Consider the following 22,538-nt stretch of genomic DNA (forward strand, 5'->3'; position numbering starts at 1 on the left):
GGGGGTAGGCAGATTGAGCGTCGCTTGGGGGCGGCAGTTGCTCGAAGGGCGGAAAATCGAGGATAATCATTAGGAATATGTACATAGACATAGGTACCTAAACTTAGTAATAACGGGAATATCTTTTCATTAAAAAATTGAGCTCACTGGTTGGAAACAAAATGTATTAATTAATTAACATGAAAGGTTTAACAGCAATGTAATTTTTTGTCGAGTTCGCGATGTTTAGTTTACTTCCGTTGTTCTTGGACGTCACGTCATTGATGACCAGCAATGACACGTGCAGATTTGCGAATTATATTTTAATTATAGGTAGGACTAACCTAATAAATGTATCCATATATTTTTGCCAGTCACTCGCGAGTTTTGAAAGTTGTATCCATACAAAAGGTGAAGTATCCATACAACACATTTCTTAAATATTGGAGACATGAAAGGATGATAAAAATACTGTATAAAAAATGGGGCGGCATATTGGCACTGTTTAGGGGCGGCATTTTGTCTAGGGACGTCACTGCAGGTAGGTATCGCATTTGACAACTAGATAACCACACTTAACACTAGAAACTAATCTCGATAGTGTAAGCTGCTTAGTTTCAAAATAGAGGACCTGTATGATCAACAGGGTTAGAGCTAATCAGACTAAGCTGAGACTGTGAGATTGCGGGTAAAAATTACAGATTTGACATAGAGTTAAATCTTAATCCGTCTACATAACGCTTGCGACATCCAGTCAATGGGCAGCGCCATCTGTGGGTCTCTTTTCGGAGTCATGCTGTTACATTCTTTGTTATCAATAGACTCAACATTAGCTGTAAAATATATGATTATATGTAATTTAATAAGTTTAGATAAATAAAACATCTGCACATTTACGATTTTCTGCAAAATCTGGTTTGCGACACTGTCTCTGAGGTGCAAATTTAATCAAATCAAAAACAAATTTATCAAAAAAACCACGTTCACGTAGTTTTTTTCCCATGAATTGTGTACATACGTATACTCAAGGAACGACCATAGACAAGTTTCGTTTTAACGCTATGTTTCTGGATATATGCACTAACTAAAAACAGATGTTTTCGTCAGTGAATCCCAAAGGTTACATGTAAGTTGTACGTATGCAGTTCATCGTGGGACACTTATTCGTGCGCCGCAGTACGTGAAACATGAGTTCGTATAACATTTTATCAAATGACGAGTTCTTCGTTGAACATTTCACCGTGGAATACATTTGTACGAATCTTACAAAATGCGGCGATAGTTTGAAAATAGTACTGTTCCAATTAGATTAACCCTAACCTAATCTAACCTAAGCTAACATAGTAAAGACATCTCCACATGTTGTAGCATACATACAAATATACTCCACGGTGAAATGTTCAACGAAGAACTCGTCATTTGATATGTTACACGAACTCATGTTTCACGTACTGCGGCGCACGAATAAGTGTCCTGCGGTGAACTGCTTACGTACAAATTTCCGGATACGAATCCCCAAAGCGCTGGAATGCAAAAAGACAATATATAAGACAATATGATTGAATACAATATGAAGTTTCGTTGAAGGCTTTGTCATGTTACATTTCACGTAACATGGCTACATTTCAAACGCAGATATTAAAATAAATAATGTTAATTTAAATAACAAAATTTGGCACAACCTTGTTAAAAAGTGTGTGTCAACCCTTGTTTCCAAGACAATGACGGTTAAAAATAGGCCAATCGGGTTTCTTCCCGCCTTTTTGAAAGCGTCTTGTCAACAAATAAATTATTTCCGCCCGCAAGATCCTCACTCCGAGATTAGATTCAGTACCGATCGGACGTGCTTGTTTAAACAATTAGATACAGTTTCAACGCCATTTGTAGTTACTTCCTTTCGGACAGGGAGAAGGATTCGCAGTTCATAATTCCAGCCAAGATGAAGTTCCAGCCATCACAATTTAAACATAAAGTTAAGTAATAATTACCATCTTCCAACAAATGCTCTATGTCCATACCAAGTAAACGCTTCTCAAAGTTGTATTAAAAATCTGTATTTGTTTTAGTATGTTTTTAAATTTCAATGGTTTGTGTAATTAAATAACACTTTTCACGATTAGCTGTGTTCTTATTTTTATACTGTTATATTTAATTTGTAATTACACATCTTTCAAGGCGCCCAAAAATTATAATTTAATATTTCAACGAGTTTACAAATGACATTTTATTTGAGGTAGATAAATGAATTATAAAGCATTCTTTACACAGGGTTAAGTTGGCAGAAAGCCGAATCTTATAAGCTGTGAGATTAAATATTTCATGTTTTATTGATTGAATTAGTTGGCACTCAATGTTTAATAATTGTGCATTATAATTATTAAACTTCTTTTACTATTATCATTATAACGTTACTATAACTATTTTACTCTTTTCGCATTTTTCTATTATGACAATTGGCGCGACAACGCGTATGGCACTTTTTAGTATAAAATTTACTACAAACGTGTTTCTGTTATAATAATTTTGTGTAAGGAGAGTTTTTTTTTCATTTCATAAAATGTCACTGTAAATTTGTTTCGACTTTTAAACTTTGAGATGTGTTACTTGGTACAATACTTTTGAATTAATTATTACCTATTATATTGTATTATATTTTATATTATATTCCATGCTATATTTCATTTATGTTGACAATCTGCTTATTATTGTATATTACCTATTGCATGAATTTTATGTGATTCGTATTTCTTTTACGTTTTTTGACATTCAATGCAGACCTAGGTACCTACTTTATAAAAACTTATTATAAAGTTTGTTTTGCTACATACTTTTCATTAAAACATGAAAGGTATGAAGTAGATCGATTTAAATGTTAGCTGGTTGTTAAATTAATTCAAATTTGTCAAATTCGATAAGAATTAGTTAATTTTCAACTATTTTAGTATTATTATTAAATATGATATAATTACTAAATTTGTGGTAATGTTCATAGCTGCCATTAAAATTTTAAAGCTATTTCCGTTAATAAGGAGGTAGCCATTTTCTGAACTAAAATTACTATGATTAGTAATATTATAATTATAAAAGCATACGCCATTTTGGTTATGAATCCAGTTCAGTTTGTGCCTTCTTACAAAACACTACAATTTGCATAGTCAATTTTGTTGTTTTATTCAAGAAATTTCACGGTGAGTACTATAATTAAAAAAATCTATATTATATTTCATAATATTCAATAATATTATAGACTATAGTTCTTTCTGTTCATTCTTATTATTACCTAGTCATTCTTTCTCACGCGATAAAAACGCCGAGACTTGAACGTAATAAATTTTTTGTTGACGACTTCGTTAATATTTACGCTTTTTTTTGTCTTGTGAAATACGACGCGCCACACAATAAAACGTTGTATTTCAAATTGTTTCAAACCAAAGAAGATTGATCTTTGTTTCAAAACGTATTTTGTTTTGTTGTTTTCAATACCCGTGGCGAAATAATGCATTGACTTCAAATCACGCACGTGTATATTTCTTGTAAACAAAATTATATTATACAAACGATATTGTTGAGTTCATTGTAGAAGCATTTATAATACCTACTTACATGAATTCCCGCTTGTTTTTAGTTTTTGTTGTTAGTTGTACCTACTCGATTTGTCTTCCAAGTTTTTTTGTTTGGAAAAAGATATAAATGAAGAAAAACCATTAAATCTTATCTTTGTGTTTTGGGGAAATGATCAAGCAGATATAATTTCATCGTAATCCGGTTAAATAAAGTCATATTTTTTTCAATTTCAAATCAGTCGATATATAAAAAATTCATTATTAATTTTGTTAAATTATTTTCAGAAAAGAGAAATTAACTCCGCCATTTGCAAAACCTAAAATTTGTTAAAAATGCCATTATTTTAATGGAAAATTACCAATTTACAATGTTGCCAAATTTGTTCCATAGTATATACCTACATAAATTTTTACATAAATTATAAAATACTTTAGAAAGAGAAATCATAAATTTTGTTGTCTCCTTCTAAATTATCCTATGATAATTAAATTCGAAATTAGAATCTTGCATTTGTACGTACTTTTTTAGCTGTATGCTTATATGGTTAGTGAGCTAGTATATAATAAATAGTAAATAATAAACCCGGCCGAATCCGACAAGTACATAGAATGTCTTGTTGCTATCCCAAACACACAAATAAGTGAGTGTTTGAGAAATAATATTTTTTATTTTTGTGGATTGATTTTTTTTCATATCATAAATGTTTGGTTACTTTTTTTAGGATACGGGAATGATTTATAATCTTGTTTCAAGATAATGGAGTATTTATATGTTTTTTTAAAGCAAAGAATGCCTATCTAAACAAATTCAAATTATTTAAAGTTAACTTCTTAATAATTTTTTTTTGTAAATTTATATTGTTTTAGTGTTTTTGAAATTAATGATTTAAAACTCCTTATTTTTTACAAATCACTGAAAAAAGCTATGCCAAATACTGTTTTCAGGTTTTTTTTTCAACTGTTCGTATTGTGATTGATGAGACAACGAGATCATCGACATCGATACTACAACTACTTCTTTACTTCACTTCACTCCTTCACTTCTCTGCACTGATTGGATCTTCGATCTTGAAGAGAAAATCTACATTTCTCAGCACAACTGGATGAAAAAATAACTGAAAAAGCTAAGTAAATTGAAATAGAATTGATTGGAATTGTTTTTATTGAACTTTTAGTAATGCTATAATAATTTTTTTTTTTCTTCTTCTTCTCAACATTAAAAGTACTTACTCATATTTAAAATAAATTAATAAAATTACCAAGCAAAATAATATTTGTTTGTTTAATTATTGATAGTTTTACAATCTATCTTTTCTTATGATTCACATTTGAAATTTTTAAGCGTTGTGATTTTAATTCTATATTGAAATTCATTTAACGTCCATTGGCCATTTAAACAATTTCAACAAATTTTATTAATGTAGTATAAATAAAATTGTAATTTTCAGCTTATATACCTACTTAATAATTGACAACCAGCGAAATATTTTAATTTTTTGTGTACGAACCAATTTTATTCAATATTTTTGAATAGGTTTGTCCAAGCTGTTGTGAAACGAAGAGTTTCACAGCTATATTTTATAATATTGTACATATATTCAGTACAATAAATGATTTGGTTTTACTTTAGAGTGTATACTAAATTAAAAAAAATTCTGGTTTAACAATTAATTTTAAGAAATCCGAATTTTGTAAATCAGAATTAAAATTTTTGGGTTATATTGTAAATGAAAAAGGTTTGCAGTGCGATCCTATTAAATTAGATTGTGTTAAGAATTTTCCAATACCCAAGTCTTCGAAAGATATTAAATCATTTGTTGGTTTATGTAGTTATTATCGAAGATTTATAAATAATTTTTCTACTATTTCTGCACCTTTAACTAAACTAACTGGTATAAAAGGTGGTATTTCTAATTTTAAATGGTCACCAGATGCACAATTAGCATTTGAGTCACTAAAACAGGCACTTATAACAGCACCTGTTCTTGCTTGTACAAATTTTGAATTGGAGTTTTCTTTACATACTGATGCAAGTAATTACGGACCTGTGCGTTATTGTCACTAAAAGGCAATACACATGGAAGACTTGCAATTAAAATTATCAAAATATCATATTAACATTATATGAAAACGGACCTGTGCGTTATTGTCACTAAAAGGCAATACACATGGAAGACTTGCAATTAAAATTATCCAAATATCGTATTAATATTATATAAACCCGGACCTGTGCGTTTTTGTCACCAAAAGACAATACACATGGAAGACTTGCAATTAAAATTATCCAAATATCTATTAATATTATATAAACCCGGACCTGTGCGTTTTTGTCACCAAAAGACAATACACATGGAAGACTTGCAATTAAAATTATCAAAATATCGTATTAATATTATATAAACCCGGACCTGTGCGTTTTTGTCACCAAAAGACAATACACATGGAAGACTTGCAATCAAAATTATCCAAATATCTATTAATATTATATAATATATCCTTATCTACTAATATTATATCTACATATATATTAATATTATTATTTTATAATCTGATTTGTAAACTTTCTGTTTGCAAATATTTTCTATAGATTTAATTGGACCTTTTCCAAAAACAATTATTTAAATAATTTCAATAACGACAATAAATTTAAAATTTAAGAAAGAAATCTATTCAATAATACTGGTGACATTGTTTACCATTAAAACGTTATAAATTTCTTTTGCTGAAATATAGTACTTAAAAAGATTTCACCTGTAATGTATATTCTGGGAGATATGAATTTAAAACCACTTGGAAAATTCCACATAAAAGATATTAAAAAAAGTATTTAATTGTTAATTTAACTCTAAAGAATTAATGATTGAATACATTAATTAATGATTATATAATAATACTACAACTACTTCTTTACTTCACTTCACTCCTTCACTTCTCTGCACTGATTGGATCTTCGATCTTGAAGAGAAAATCTACATTTCTCAGCACAACTGGATGAAAAAATAACTGAAAAAGCTAAGTAAATTGAAATAGAATTGATTGGAATTGTTTTTATTGAACTTTTAGTAATGCTATAATAATTTTTTTTTTTCTTCTTCTTCTCAACATTAAAAGTACTTACTCATATTTAAAATAAATTAATAAAATTACCAAGCAAAATAATATTTGTTTGTTTAATTATTGATAGTTTTACAATCTATCTTTTCTTATGATTCACATTTGAAATTTTTAAGCGTTGTGATTTTAATTCTATATTGAAATTCATTTAACGTCCATTGGCCATTTAAACAATTTCAACAAATTTTATTAATGTAGTATAAATAAAATTGTAATTTTCAGCTTATATACCTACTTAATAATTGACAACCAGCGAAATATTTTAATTTTTTGTGTACGAACCAATTTTATTCAATATTTTTGAATAGGTTTGTCCAAGCTGTTGTGAAACGAAGAGTTTCACAGCTATATTTTATAATATTGTACATATATTCAGTACAATAAATGATTTGGTTTTACTTTAGAGTGTATACTAAATTAAAAAAAATTCTGGTTTAACAATTAATTTTAAGAAATCCGAATTTTGTAAATCAGAATTAAAATTTTTGGGTTATATTGTAAATGAAAAAGGTTTGCAGTGCGATCCTATTAAATTAGATTGTGTTAAGAATTTTCCAATACCCAAGTCTTCGAAAGATATTAAATCATTTGTTGGTTTATGTAGTTATTATCGAAGATTTATAAATAATTTTTCTACTATTTCTGCACCTTTAACTAAACTAACTGGTATAAAAGGTGGTATTTCTAATTTTAAATGGTCACCAGATGCACAATTAGCATTTGAGTCACTAAAACAGGCACTTATAACAGCACCTGTTCTTGCTTGTACAAATTTTGAATTGGAGTTTTCTTTACATACTGATGCAAGTAATTACGGACCTGTGCGTTATTGTCACTAAAAGGCAATACACATGGAAGACTTGCAATTAAAATTATCAAAATATCATATTAACATTATATGAAAACGGACCTGTGCGTTATTGTCACTAAAAGGCAATACACATGGAAGACTTGCAATTAAAATTATCCAAATATCGTATTAATATTATATAAACCCGGACCTGTGCGTTTTTGTCACCAAAAGACAATACACATGGAAGACTTGCAATTAAAATTATCCAAATATCTATTAATATTATATAAACCCGGACCTGTGCGTTTTTGTCACCAAAAGACAATACACATGGAAGACTTGCAATTAAAATTATCAAAATATCGTATTAATATTATATAAACCCGGACCTGTGCGTTTTTGTCACCAAAAGACAATACACATGGAAGACTTGCAATCAAAATTATCCAAATATCTATTAATATTATATAATATATCCTTATCTACTAATATTATATCTACATATATATTAATATTATTATTTTATAATCTGATTTGTAAACTTTCTGTTTGCAAATATTTTCTATAGATTTAATTGGACCTTTTCCAAAAACAATTATTTAAATAATTTCAATAACGACAATAAATTTAAAATTTAAGAAAGAAATCTATTCAATAATACTGGTGACATTGTTTACCATTAAAACGTTATAAATTTCTTTTGCTGAAATATAGTACTTAAAAAGATTTCACCTGTAATGTATATTCTGGGAGATATGAATTTAAAACCACTTGGAAAATTCCACATAAAAGATATTAAAAAAAGTATTTAATTGTTAATTTAACTCTAAAGAATTAATGATTGAATACATTAATTAATGATTTAAACTATTTAAAACTTACTTTATTTTTTTAATAAGAAAGTTATTTATTCCTTTCTATTCAAAAAAAGGGGTAACTCTATACTTTGTATAGACACTTATTTTTAGATTCATTGTTAATACAAGTAATTTTGTATTACTAACAATTCTTTGTGTATGTATTGATGTCAAAGACTAAAAGTCTGTCTATTAAACAAAACTATCATTCTTTTTGTAATAATCGTTGCGCTTTGCAACAATTACCTTATCATTCCTCCGTTATTCAATATATTTTAGAAACTTCTTAATATTGTTTAACTCTAATTAAATAAATCTTCTATGTAAATTGTTTAAACTGTTTTAAACTACATATTTTTGTTTTTTTATTCAAGGTTGATAATGTCGATCCTGAAGTACTATGAATGAAGTACAGTCTACTTGTGGAATTCAAGGCAGCAGCTTTCCGGCGCTTCGACTATGGAATTGCAACCTGATACAAATTGTTGTCCTAAAAAATGGTATACTTTGCTTAATGAATGTATAAAAAACACTTATAAAATAATGTATTTCAGTATATTGACAGGTATCGGTTTAATTGCTTGGTTGTAGTTGTTGAGAGGTTTTCTGCGTGGATTCTGACAAGTACGATTGTCAATTTTTTGTTTTGTTTTACAATACTGTTATAATCCTAATATTGTTTGGATTATTTCTATAACTTACAATATATTCTGAGAGAAAGGTTTAATTTTGCTTATGGGTTAATTTTCTTTATATTTTTTAATACTGCTAAAAGTTTTATTTTGAGAGTAGAGAGCTTGATGCGGTCACCTAGATTCAAAGGTATTTTTTTTTTTCTCTTTTTTCTCGTTCATGGTGATAATTTCTAGTTATTTAACCTTATTGAACGAGGTTATACAATTTCTCTTCTGTAGCTCGGCATGTCGGATAGACTGGTGTAACTTATGTTGGCCAGCGCCTTCGTGTATTTTCTATGGATTGTTTGTTAGCTTATGAAGTCGCGAAAATTTTATTAGGTTGCAACGATTCTATTTCTTACCATTGAGTTGCGAACATAGAGAGGGGATTCTTTACTCAATGGGGCATATATTACGTGATCTCACGGTATGCTATTTTTTCGAGCTCAGAATAGGAAACAAGCCTGGGAATTGGTCACTAAATTAAGTTCTTACTCGAAATGTTTTTATTGTAAAAAGGCATGGTGGAGGCTCGAATGCTTCTTATTTTGTGTCACTAAATTCGTTCTTTGCAAAGAGGTAACAACATGACAAAGTGTTTGTTGCTTCGAATTTCGCTGGTGGAATTCAAAAACTTAATTACAAATTAACTTCGGACGTTTAATGTAATGTTTTTGATTATTTTTGTGGGTTCAGATGATATTTTCATAGCTTTCTTTTTTTAATTTCTTTGTTAATTATACCTTCCGATCGATCCAGCAACTTTGCTGAATTATTTAGTTAAAGCAGTTGAATCTAGAGGAGGAATATAAAAGACTTTGAGATTGTTTTTGTGTTTTGATTGATCTTGGCTTAACTAACCGGTGGAGCAATAAAAGATGATGAATAAAAGCCGTAGATGATGTTTGAAAGTAACGGAAAATTGTATGGTATGTTAGAATAGTGTAGTCATGAAGACTGGGCCATAGTTAGGGATGGCCGAGCCAATTAAAATTGGAAACATTATTATTGATTAATTTTTGTATGTATAATAACCTCGGTGAAGGTTTTGTTTTGTTTGTCATGCGAATATCATGATAATTTTATTAGTCGTAGAATGTCTAATCGTTTAGGAAATGTTGTTCGATGCTATTGAGAGTAACTGAACCATTCATTGCGTTAATCCCGGTAAATGACACAAAAGACCACAAACTCATCTAAATATTTTATTGCTATGTTAACTATTAATTATAAATGTACGGACTACTTGCTAAATGGTAAGTTAGTATATACCGTCGAGTTGAAAACCCTAAGTCGAGTTATTCCTATCACTAAATATATGGGCGTTCTTTTTTTTCATATTTTCGAATATATTTTTTCTCTTTAAATATTTTACAAGTGTAAATGTTTATAAATTACAAGTTAGTACTGGATTGTGTTCTTTTTGTAGCCTGTAATTGCCTTCTGGGACCTGGAGCGAGGGGAATATCAGTTTAGTACTTGCTTAATCTTCTCAGACACCCATATGTTTGGTACCTTTCTCAGAATTTCTATTGAATTAACCCTGTTGAATTTTATCATGCTTTTTTCTCTAATAAATGTATATTCATAATGAATAGTCATATTTTACACGTTGATTCGCAGTTGTTTTTCAAATAAATACTTAATCAATATGAATATAAACATATTGATTTCTCTTAATTGTGCATAATAATTAATTATTGTATAATTTTTCTTCTTATAAATTGTAATTTGATGATATTTAACCTGTAAATTAATATGGTTAAAAGTAAAAATTATTTCTTATTAAATTAAATTAATTATCAATGCAACAAGAATGATTGTAAAACTTAAATGTCTCTTTAAAAATAATTTATAGTATAATTCTATAAATTAAAATTTTCTTTTCATCCAATATAACTTGGATTGTATAAAGTTATTGTAATTTTTTGTTCTTATTGTCAATAATAAATATTATAATGGTATAGCATGGAAGCAACTTAATCTCCAAATCTTTTATCTTTATTTCCATTATTTGAATGATATTTAAATGGAAACAACTTAATCTCTAAATCTTTTAACTTTATTTCCATTATTATGATGATATAGTATGGAAATATCTCTTAATTTTGTTACCATTATTTGAATGATATCTAAATGGAAGCAACTATTGTCTATTGAATTTTATTACCAGTATTTAAATGATGATATTTAAATGGTATTAAATAGTATTTCTATATTTTATTACCAATGTTCAAATAGTATTAAATAACTATTATTTCTTGATTTTATTACCGATATTTAAATGGAATATCGTGGTAATTATAATTATAACTCAAAAAGGTATTGTTTGATAGGATTGTGGCGCTTTTTTTCAATTTTTAGGCGTTCTTTTCATAGAACTACCGTAAATCGCCACAATTTTGTTATAACAACCAAATATTACTAATGATAATGGAATTCTTGTTATCACTATTTATATATAAATAAATTTCTGTAATTTAAGTAAAAGATTGTGGATTTCTTGTTCAAATTTGTTGGCGTACTTTCCAAAAGTACTACCGTAACTTTCCACAATTCTTTATTATAATATAATACTATGTTTACTATGATATGTTATCACCTAAAATGACTGATTAACAATAAGTATTCCGCTTTTGTTATAAAAGAAAAATGTTTAAGATTGTTTCTTTTTCAAATTTTTGCATAATTAACTATATTTACAATTTTCCCCTAAATTTTACCCTATTTTAAAAATTTTGTGTGTACTTGCATGTACATTTTTATTACCTGATTTATATGTGATTGTTAATTATAATTGTATATCTGTTTTCTTCGATTGGTATGGTACATAGAGTATGGTATAATTAATATTTTTTAAACAACTTATTCGACGACGAGAAGAATAAATATAATTTCAAGTTCAGTGCAAGTGTAGATAGTTCCTATTGAAGGAAAGAAAGTGAAACCTTAGCTAGTTCTAAACAAGAATGAAAAGCGAAGACCTGAAGGATGACACGATCTTCTCCGATGTACGACACAATCTTCTCCGATGTACAAAATGATCTTCTTTTGAAGGACAACACTACCTTCCTTTGATGGACAAAACTATGCTGAGCCACTACATTATTCTAACAATCTGTTGGATACTGCTTCCACATGAGGTGCCTACGACTACTGTCGACTGACATTGGACACCCTGGGAAGGAGTTCCAGATTTTTTCATCTATTGCGGAACGAGGGTATTGTCATGTTACATTTCACGTAACATGGCTACATTTCAAACGCAGATATTAAAATAAATAATGTTAATTTAAATAACAAAATTTGGCACAACCTTGTTAAAAAGTGTGTGTCAACCCTTGTTTCCAAGACAATGACAGTTAAAAATAGGCCAATCGGGTTTCTTCCCGCCTTTTTGAAAGCGTCTTGTCAACAAATAAATTATTTCCGCCCGCAAGATCCTCACTCCGAGATTAGATTCAGTACCGATCGGACGTGCTTGTTTAAACAATTAGATACAGTTTCAACGCCATTTGTAGTTACTTCCTTTCGGACAGGGAGAAGGATTCGCAGTTCATAATTCCAGCCATCACAATTTAAACATAAAGTTAAGTAATAATTACCATCTTCCAACAAATGCTCTATGTCCATACCAAGTAAACGCTTCTCAAAGTTGTATTAAAAATCTGTATTTGTTTTAGTATGTTTTTAAATTTCAATGGTTTGTGTAATTAAATAACACTTTTCACGATTAGCTGTGTTCTTATTTTTATACTGTTATATTTAATTTGTAATTACACATCTTTCAAGGCGCCCAAAAATTATAATTTAATATTTCAACGAGTTTACAAATGACATTTTATTTGAGGTAGATAAATGAATTATAAGGCATTCTTTACACAGGGTTAAGTTGGCAGAAAGCCGAATCTTATGAGCTGTGAGATTAATAGTATTAAATATTTCATGTTTTATTGATTGAATTAGTTGGCACTCAATGTTTAATAATTGTGCATTATAATTATTAAACTTCTTTTACTATTTACTATTTAACACACTTTACCCATTTTCTATTATGACAGCTTCTCAAGTGCCAGGGAGACAGAAATGATACTTTTATTTTTTCTACCGTATGAATCATTTTATGTTTAAATAGGTACATAGGTACCAAAAGTAAATGGGTTTTCACCAGAATGTATCATTTTGTATTTTAAGCTATAATTCGCACTGTGAGTGTAAAACCAAGGCAACTGCAAATTTTTCAATTTCGAGATTAAAAATGCAAAACAACTGCAAAAGTCGTGAACTTGATAATTTAAAAGTGAAGTAACTGAAAGAACATGCAATATAATGTAGATATAAACCAAATATTATAGTTTTTTTTAGAAACTATTTCTCCTAACAAAACGACGACTTCAAACCCTAATATATCCAAAATATGTCTTTTGCAGATGCCTTGGTTTTACACTCACGGTGCGATAAGTAAAACAATTATTGTCTTTCAACAACATGTTTCATTGTATCTATGTGGATTTCAGTAGTGATAAATTCTGTTAGTATATCAATAAGTACCTACCGTACCTACATATTACATAAAACTTTTTTTATTCAAATTTAATTTTAAATCTAAGTATATTCTGAAAGGGGCAGTCCATAAATTTTGTAAAAACTACTTTACAAGCTTTAATTTTGTCCTTACTTATTTTTCCAGCTTATAAATGCTACTGTGGCGTATAATGAAACCAAAGATACCCAAGCCGTAGCGAAAGCCTTGCAGACATTAACCCAGGAATTCTCCAACTCAAAAAATATTACAGTGCGTACTGCTCTACTGTCTACAGGGTGCTCCAACGCCAACATCGTTACAATTGTAAGTAGGTACAGCATGACCTGAATAAAATTATTTATTTTCTTAATGGCAGCAGTTTCTTATTCACAAAGGCACAGAAACACTACGGTTGAAAACACCAGTGGCGTAGCAAGGGTCAAGCGAGCAGGACAACCGCTCCGGCCGCAGTCCAGATGGGGGCGCAAAAGTGGAGTGTCGTTGAACGTGCAAAACTAAAAAATTGACAATGTTATGTTCAGAAAACACCTCCGATATTATTTATACCTACTAGAAAAAATCTTTTTTGAAAAAAATATGACACCCGACGGGACTTTCACCTGTAATCGCTGGATTCGCACTAATGTGCTTTACTAATTAAGCTACGGGCATCCTATCTAATAATGACGAAATTAACTAGAACTTATTACAAGAAATGCCTATCAAATTCGATATAATTTTGGCTATTTCAGTACCTATATATTTGAGGCAGGGCTCAGAGCGCACCGGAGCGCCGTTCCGGTTCGTGAAATTGGTAAAATTATCGCTCCATCTCGTGAAAAAAAATGTTTTTACCGTTTGAGCTAGATAGGCCATATCATATAAAATCTAACACACTTATTTTTTTGATAATTGAAAATTTGATAACTATATATAAATATCTACAGAAAATTGTCGAGCGCCTCGGTTCATTAACTTTTCCATTTAGAGCGCTGCTGAGGTATTTTAAAAATATGTATGTTCAATATAAAGAATGTTACATTCTCAAATCTTGTGAATTCTATGAATTAAAGAAATAGTTAACTAATATTAACATTGGATGTTGGAATTCAGTAAAATATATCAATTTGAAATACTTTCAAATAATATGTTCTCAAAGTTTCTGGTCAAAAGTAGATATTATAGAAAAAGAGAAGAAACAACACAATTACATTTACGTTATACATTTTTTATTCTTTAAATAAAGAACATCCTGAAAATGATTAATAGTTTAACCCATTGAAGACTTCAAAATCCCAAGGTGAAGCAGCGCCAGATTGATGTTGATTGTTCAGAATCACTTAGTCAACAGCGGCGTCAAATTGTGTTGTCTCCAATAGGTTACGATATGGAACAGTAGAAATATACAAATACCGAAGAGAGAAACTTTATCGAATCTGGATAGAAACGCTAGTATACACTAGAGGTGAGTTGGAAATACTGTCACCAGTTTGTGTACTCAAGTTTCGGATGAAACTACCCATACTCAGTATGTGTGGCCCAATAAACTTATTCCAAAAAACTTGTGATTAGTACATCATCGCGAGTCGCTGTTCTGTGCACTCGCCAGTTGGTAGACTTTCAACACTATTGACAGTAAATGCGCGCGAACGAGATGTCACTTGAATATAGGTATATTTTAATTTATTAGTCTATTGCGTTCGAATGTATGAATAATAGGTCATAAATTTTGTGTCGCAACACAGTGGTGATATGACGCACAGGCTTAGGCTTGTTATATGACCGCTCAAAACATGTTTAAAATTTAAAATTATTCATTTTTGTTAACAGAATATTGTAACCTAACAGAAAAACAACTCATAAATTTAAAATGTGTTTAAAATTTTACAATAAATGGGACTTTTCGAAAAGCGGAGCTCAGCGTATTTTTAGCGATTCTTTTGAAGCCGATACACAGTCTGAGTTCCCTGAGCCAATACGTATTTCAAATACTAATATGGAGTTGGTTTCAGTTGAGTATGAAACTTTTGTCGCATGCGCACGCCAAACGCTCTATATAGTATTCCAAATACTAGTAAGTATTTTGGAACAAGTTTCGATACTAAGTATTTTTTTATACTGGTATTTTTTTTATACCAGTTTTCTTACCTCTAGTATACACAGAAGCTTAATCTATATAGAACAAAGGTTTCGCTAACATCTTCGACTATATAATGGTATTTTTTTCTTCAGTCATCACCTCCAACGTGCTACCTCAATGGCACAGTAATCCCAATCGATAAGATGTGGACTATATTTGGTCGAATGCTGCCTGCCGTTTTGAAGGATGCCGTCTACGATCTCTACAACTCTGCAGACATTAATGATAAAGCAAATGCTGTGGTAGTCGTTTCAACTATGTCAAACTTATCTGAAGAAGTCTTCGCTGGATTAAAACAAGATGGCGAATTTGAGGTAAATATTGCAAAAGCCACAATCGTATACATAAACCAAATATTTGTTATGAATACTTAGGTAAACATAATTATTTCGGAACCCTCGGAATCTTGCGTATTAGTTGTCTCTGCTTTTTTTTCCAGATAATGAACACAATGACGACAATCAATTTACCAGCAGCTTGCTGTGATGACCTCAAGAGGAGACTTGACTTCATAATGGAGGAGAGGAGTAAAAGCGTTGAAAAAAGTGTTAACCGTCTTCTAAAAGATAAATATTCCACCGCCCCTGGATCAAGTCCTCCATAAGTACCATTTAAATAAAAATATTTGTTTAATCTCATGATCATCATGTACTTATTTCAAAATAATTTTAATAGTCCTGGAAAAACTACCGGGTGACAGGGACATCTATCAAAATTCTTGGGTGTGGCTTAGTTTTGCATCTTTCAAACTATTATGAGAATATAAAATCATTAATTTTTCTCTTACGACCAGATTAAAATCAGTTTATTTTTCAAATTTATAATTTTCGTGTATCTTTCCTTTCACCTTACCCACCGCCATCTTTAGATTACTAAAGCCTGAGCATAACTTTTTGCACAAGCAACGAGTGGTCCACTGCCATACTATTTATTGATAACGTACTTGCAAGCAGAGTTTGGTATTCTATATTGACTGAAAAGTATAAATAAATTATGAGTTGTTGTCGTTTAGAATCGACTGTCACATTGACAAACGTCCTAGTGTATTATGATATTATTATACACAGAAGAAGTTTACTTACTTTGATCGTCACTTCCAATTATTAATAACACATAACCACTAAATCAGATGAACTCCAAGGTATCCAAGATAAGTTAAAATAAACTGAAAGTAATCAGAAACTAAGAATACTCAGACAAGTTAACACAACAGACGCGTCAGTATGAGCACTCTATAGACAATGACAGGCAATGACAGGTCATCCATAGACAATGGGGGGGGCAAAAGTAGGACCAATCGTGTAATGTATCGGCTTCCTTCTTCAGTGGGCAATGCCTTACCCCATTTAAAACACCTCCCTTTCTCGCTCTCTCCAATACATGTATATTATATTTTCTCTCATTCGTTATATATAAATTAAGTTAAATATATGGTCGGTGTTTTGTAAAAAGGGCGAATTAACCAAAATGCTACTTTACAGGAGGAGGATTTTTAGCTTTTGACATTTATTTGTTTTTTACCTGTAGATGATTATAAATATCTAACAAGTTTATAATAAAGCTTAGAAAGAATACTGTCATTATAATAGGTATTATTATATAATATTTTAAAAGGCCTAATATGTCACATTTGCTTTTTATTTCGTAATTTTAATTAATTTAATTTTAGTCGATTATCGTTTTTAAGTACTTTCCCGTGGAGATAAAAATTCGCCGTTTTTACACAACAAAGCTAGTGAGGTACATATTGTATTTTTATTAAAATCTCGATTTCGCCAAAATGGTTGATTCGTCCTTTTTACAAAACACCGACGATATTATAATATTAATATAAGGTGATGTCAAAGTAAACGGTATCACTCCATCCCTCATTAATAATTGTCAACGCCATTTTTTTTAGTGATTAGGAAACAATAATTGATGAGCTGAGGATTAAAATGGTCCATGCGCATATTGAACGACATAAAAGTTACATAATGTACGATTGTAAATTCAACATTATGTAAATTAGGTATTATTCTCAATGTATCCGCTATTACCATTCAAATAAAAAATATTGATATTTCTATATTTATGTTTATTTGTGGTTTTAGCACTTCAATGGCTATAAGTCAATCAAAAACATTCAAATTAAATAGACAGGATTTCATTAAAAATGGATAGGATTAGAAATAAATCAATTAAACTCAACCTCATTCTAATTTAACATATCGATGAAACCCATATAATGTATTAGTGTATACTGTATCCAGACATGTACGTTTTATTGACTTCTAGGGGTAGTCAACCTGGTCCCTGCAGCCCACTAGTGGGCGTTCCAGCTTTCATGGTGGACGGTAGGGGTTTTAAAAACAGCTTCATTATGTTTTCATAAAATTCCCTGTGACAATTTAAATTTTAGAAAATTTACCATTTGTATCGCTTATTATTTACGTTAATATTTTTGGAAAGTAATAATGAGACCAATCTGTGTCAACAGTTCAAACCAGTAAAGAAAGATGCTTTTTATTTGGCAGGTATTTGCTGTAAATTACATAAAGTATTCACTTCTTTAGTACTTCCCTACTTTATAAATCACCATTACTGTGGAACCGGTGGGCGGTAAGAAAATGTTACTACTAACAGAGATACAAAAGTGGGCGGTAGGTATAAAAAGGTTGACTACCCCTGACTCAGACTTTCCTCAATATCATAGATAGTTACCAATTTTAGGGTGATTCAATTGCAGTGCACGTGTTTTACAACAGTCAAATATTTTCATATTTCAAATATTATATTTGGTTTTATAAATTTTAATTACATTGATATTAACAACAAAAGTTATTTAACAGACGCATGACAATAATAAGGGAAAAAATGATAACCCTCTACATCTTAGGTACTTCGCAAGGTGATGGGAACATTCTGTGACAGAAATACGAGACAATATCCAAATACGTACGACTTACTAAAAAAAACACGCAAATCAGTCAATACAATAGAATCCAAATACCACTTAAATAATATTGTAATTTACACAAAATTCTAATTCCCTAGAATAATTTATAATATCCCACCTGCTGGCGTTACTCTGTCGAAAAGTAGATTATATATAATCTTTGTTTTGTAAAATATTTCCTAGTTACGTCCTCTAGTTATGTTATGTCAAAGACATTTTCAGTAAATTTTATTGAATGCAAAGTGCAGTGCTACGAGGGTGGGTCAATAAGTCCTTAGAAAAGCCGACAGGTGGCGCGACTAGTACTGTAAGCGGTTTGTTTTCATGCAGCGGCACTACCGATTCAGTATGCTGCGAAGTTTCAATCAGATTGGTCGGGTTGTTGTTTTTTATTTTCGTACATTTAAAAAAAAAATTTGCTTGTTTACAAAAATGGAGGAAATTGATGAAAAAAAATTAAAAAAAAAATACAAAAATAAAAACTGTTTTAATGCTTTTTTCTAAGGAATTATTGACCCACCCTCGTACATTATTTTTATTAGTGGTATCTAGCAACATAATACGAAATCTCAAAAGTTTCCAAAAACATAAAAAAAAAAAGTTTTCAGGAATTATTTTCTCTTAAAAGTTGTGCAATTCTTTCTTGAGCAGGGGCAGTTTAGGAGTTAGCTGTTATTTATGATGAAACTAGTCAACTTAGGACTATGTTCACTATTGCAGTTTACAATTTTAAAGCTTTTCACATATCTTTTATGCAGTAATCTCAACAATGATATTTTTGGACTTGGTTCACTATGCTTTTGAAACACTCAATTAAGCATGTAAGCACACTAAATGGCAAAAAGCGACGTTGTTGTATTAAGTATCGTGTGACTATGCTGAGTTAGGTTAACTCAACGGTGACATCTATGCATCTAGCCTTTTTTTTTTTTTTTTTCAACCATGTCCGATCCTGATAGGATCATATGGGCCTCCACAGAGTGGAGGTTCGTATTGACAGATTTTGTTTTTTTACGAGAAATGGATGTCAGCCACTTGCTCAACCTATTAGGTCCATACCCTGACACACACACAAATTGAAAAACAATATGACGTGTACTTGCCAGACCCAGGATTCGAACCTGGGACCGATGGCTTTATAGTCCAACGCTTAAGACGCGCGGCCACCGTCGGTGACTATGCTGAGTTAGGTTAACTTAACGGCGACATTTATGCATCTAGCCTTAGGTCTAGGTACAATCTTTAAAAGTGTGAAATGAAACATAAAAATTTAAGGAATTAAATGCTTCCAATATGTTATTGAGAATAATTCTATCTTACAAATAATTTTAAATATAGATGTCATGTCAATTAATACCACGTATCTATAAGGAAAACTAATGGGTTTTTTCATATTTTATTTTATTCAGAAATGTCACAAGATAATGAGTATGATAAAATTAACAATTAAGATATGAAGTAAAAAATCAATGAAACTTAAAATTATTAAATAAAAAAAATGCAGTAAAACCTCATCAATTGAAGGCACCAAAATTTTAAATTATAGCAAAATTCGAATTATGCATTACCAAGTGGCACATTAACTTTTCTATACAATCAATATGGGATGACATATTCTTCTGACATTAAATTACGTAAAACCTATGGATATATGTAATTATAATAACTATAAGCTTGTAAAAAAGTGTATATTAGTACGCTATACATGGAAAATGTACACATTATACTATTATATAATATATTATGAATATTGAATGCATAATTACATCACAGATATATTTTATGGGCACAACTTTCTTATATATTGCTTTTGCAGTTTTACTAAATATTTTAATGTATGTTACGCCGAATGTGCGAAATTGACTATTATATGAAATGGGAAAAATTTTGCTTAAATCATGTAATAGTCAAGCCCATTGCCTTATTCATGAATTAGGTAAATTATCTGCCAAGTGCATGAATTCGCCAGGGTATGGAATTCTTAAACTGTCAACATGACAGTAGAAAAAGTAAATTTAATACGGATGGTTTTATTAGTTATAATTGGACATAATATAATATTATTATTATTAGGTTTGCATTCGCCTTTTTTGGTAGTGATGAAAATGAATGAATGATGTAAAAAAAAAAAAAAAAAGGGCGAATGCAAAGGAGTGCAGCGAGTTTAGAACAATAAGTTTGATGAGCTACATGTTAAAAGTCTTATTAAAAATCATCCATAATAGGATTTTTCGAAAATGCGATGAAAACATGGATGACACACAATTTGGCTTCAGAAGTGGTTTGAGCACTCGCGAAGCACTTTTCAGCTTGAATGTTCTAGTGCAAAGATGCCTAGATGTTAATGTTGATGTTTATATGTGTTTCATCGATTACGAGAAAGCATTCGATACTGTTAGGCATCCTAAACTTCTCGAACTCTTACAGGAGAAAGGCATCGATGCAAGAGATATTCAACTGATAGCTAACTTATATTGGAATCAAACAGCGAATATTAAGATTGAAAACGAAATCAGTGGAGAGGTAAAAATTCGTCGCGGTGTAAGACAGGGGTGTATATTGTCACCTTTGCTATTTAACATGTACTCGGAAGCTATTTTCAAGGAAGCCTTACAAGGTGGATCGGTGGGTATTATGGTTAATGGCAAACATATTAACAATATACGATATGCCGATGATACTGTGCTGATTGCTGATAGTTTAAAGAGTTTACATCAACTGGTAGAAAAGGTTAATGAGGTCAGTAATTCTTATGGTTTAAAAATGAACCTCAAGAAAACAAAACTATTACTAGTATCAAAAGCAGCGACACCAGACACCAACACAATTTTTGTCATTAACAGCGAACCAAACGAACGTATGACCCATTATAAATATTTAGGTACATGGGTCAATGAGAAATGGGACCAGTCTCAGGAAATAAAAACTAGACTTGAGATCGCAAGGAGCGCCTTTCTCAAAATGAGACGCCTTCTTAGCATCGAGATCTTAACCAAGGTCTGAGACTGCGTATGGTACATTGTTATGTCCTCTCAATTCTTTTCTATGGTATGGAAGTATGGACGCTAAACCAAGAGATGTCACGGAGACTTGAAGCTTTCGAGATGTGGCTGTATAGACGCATCCTCAAAATTCCTTGGACTGAACGGGTGACAAATGTTGAAGTTCTCAATCGAATGGGGAAGGACCGAGAAGTTCTACGTAGTATCAAAACCAGGAAACTTCAATACCTCGGCCACATTATGAGAGGACAAAAATACAGCATTCCCCAACTTGTCATTCAAGGAAAGATCAATGGGAAGCGTAGCAGAGGACAGCGCTGCATTTCGTGGCTTAAGATCCTCCGTGATTGGTACGAGTGCAGATCCACCGAACTGTTCCGGGTAGCAGACGACAAAGATAAGATCGCCTTTATGGTGGCCGACCTCCGCTAGGGGATGGCACAATAAGAAGAAGATTATTAGGTTAGGTTTTGTAATTCTGAATTCAACTGAATGTCCATTTTGAAGTTAGCTAACAAGTGTCAACAAATCAAATCATACTATCACAAACAAACAATCGACCATTGCACGATTGATACCCAAGCACGAATCAAATCGCGAAAATACCTTTTAATAAAAATTTTCCGTTATCATATTGTAGTTCTAGATTTTTTTTGGGCATAGTAAATGGAAATGAACGTCATTGTAGTTATTGATTGGTATATTTTTATATAATCAATAACATTTGGTTAGTTTGATTAGTTGCAAAAAACACCACCGAGGAGCGTCACTATCTAATTTGCCCAATGCATGAACGAGGCAGAAAAATTACTGCCAAATTCACACACTCGGCAGATATTTTGCCTAATTCATGAATAAGGCAACGGGTTTGAATTTTTCATGAAATAGGCAAAATTTTGCCCATTTCATGTAATACGCAATCTCACACATTCGGCGTAACATATATACTA

The 22,538-nt window shown here is 30.8% G+C and overlaps 1 protein-coding gene across 1 annotated transcript; it reads left to right on the forward strand.

Moving 5' to 3' along the window:
* Window positions 1-4,487: 4,487 nt before the first annotated feature.
* On the forward strand, window positions 4,488-16,467 carry LOC147077656 (uncharacterized). Its single transcript, XM_085960660.1, has 5 exons — window positions 4,488-4,670; window positions 8,681-8,806; window positions 13,674-13,832; window positions 15,741-15,962; window positions 16,088-16,467. Exons 2-5 carry the CDS (start codon window positions 8,804-8,806, stop codon window positions 16,250-16,252), a joined length of 549 nt encoding a protein of 182 aa, XP_085816786.1. The 5' UTR covers window positions 4,488-4,670; window positions 8,681-8,803; the 3' UTR covers window positions 16,253-16,467.
* Window positions 16,468-22,538: the final 6,071 nt, after the last annotated feature.

The sequence above is a fragment of the Rhyacophila brunnea genome, unplaced genomic scaffold (genome assembly GCF_057557595.1).
Source record: "Rhyacophila brunnea isolate RB1 unplaced genomic scaffold, BYU_Rbru_1.0 scaffold_12, whole genome shotgun sequence".
NCBI lineage: Eukaryota > Metazoa > Arthropoda > Insecta > Trichoptera > Rhyacophilidae > Rhyacophila > Rhyacophila brunnea.

What these genes read in the sequence shown, in the direction of transcription:
- LOC147077656 (XM_085960660.1), top strand. An exon ending in ACGCCAACATCGTTACAATT is followed by an intron (nt 13,833 to 15,740) that starts GTAAGTAGGTAC and finishes TTTTTTCTTCAG; the next exon opens with TCATCACCTCCAACGTGCTA. An exon ending in AACAAGATGGCGAATTTGAG is followed by an intron (nt 15,963 to 16,087) that starts GTAAATATTGCA and finishes TTTTTTTTCCAG; the next exon opens with ATAATGAACACAATGACGAC.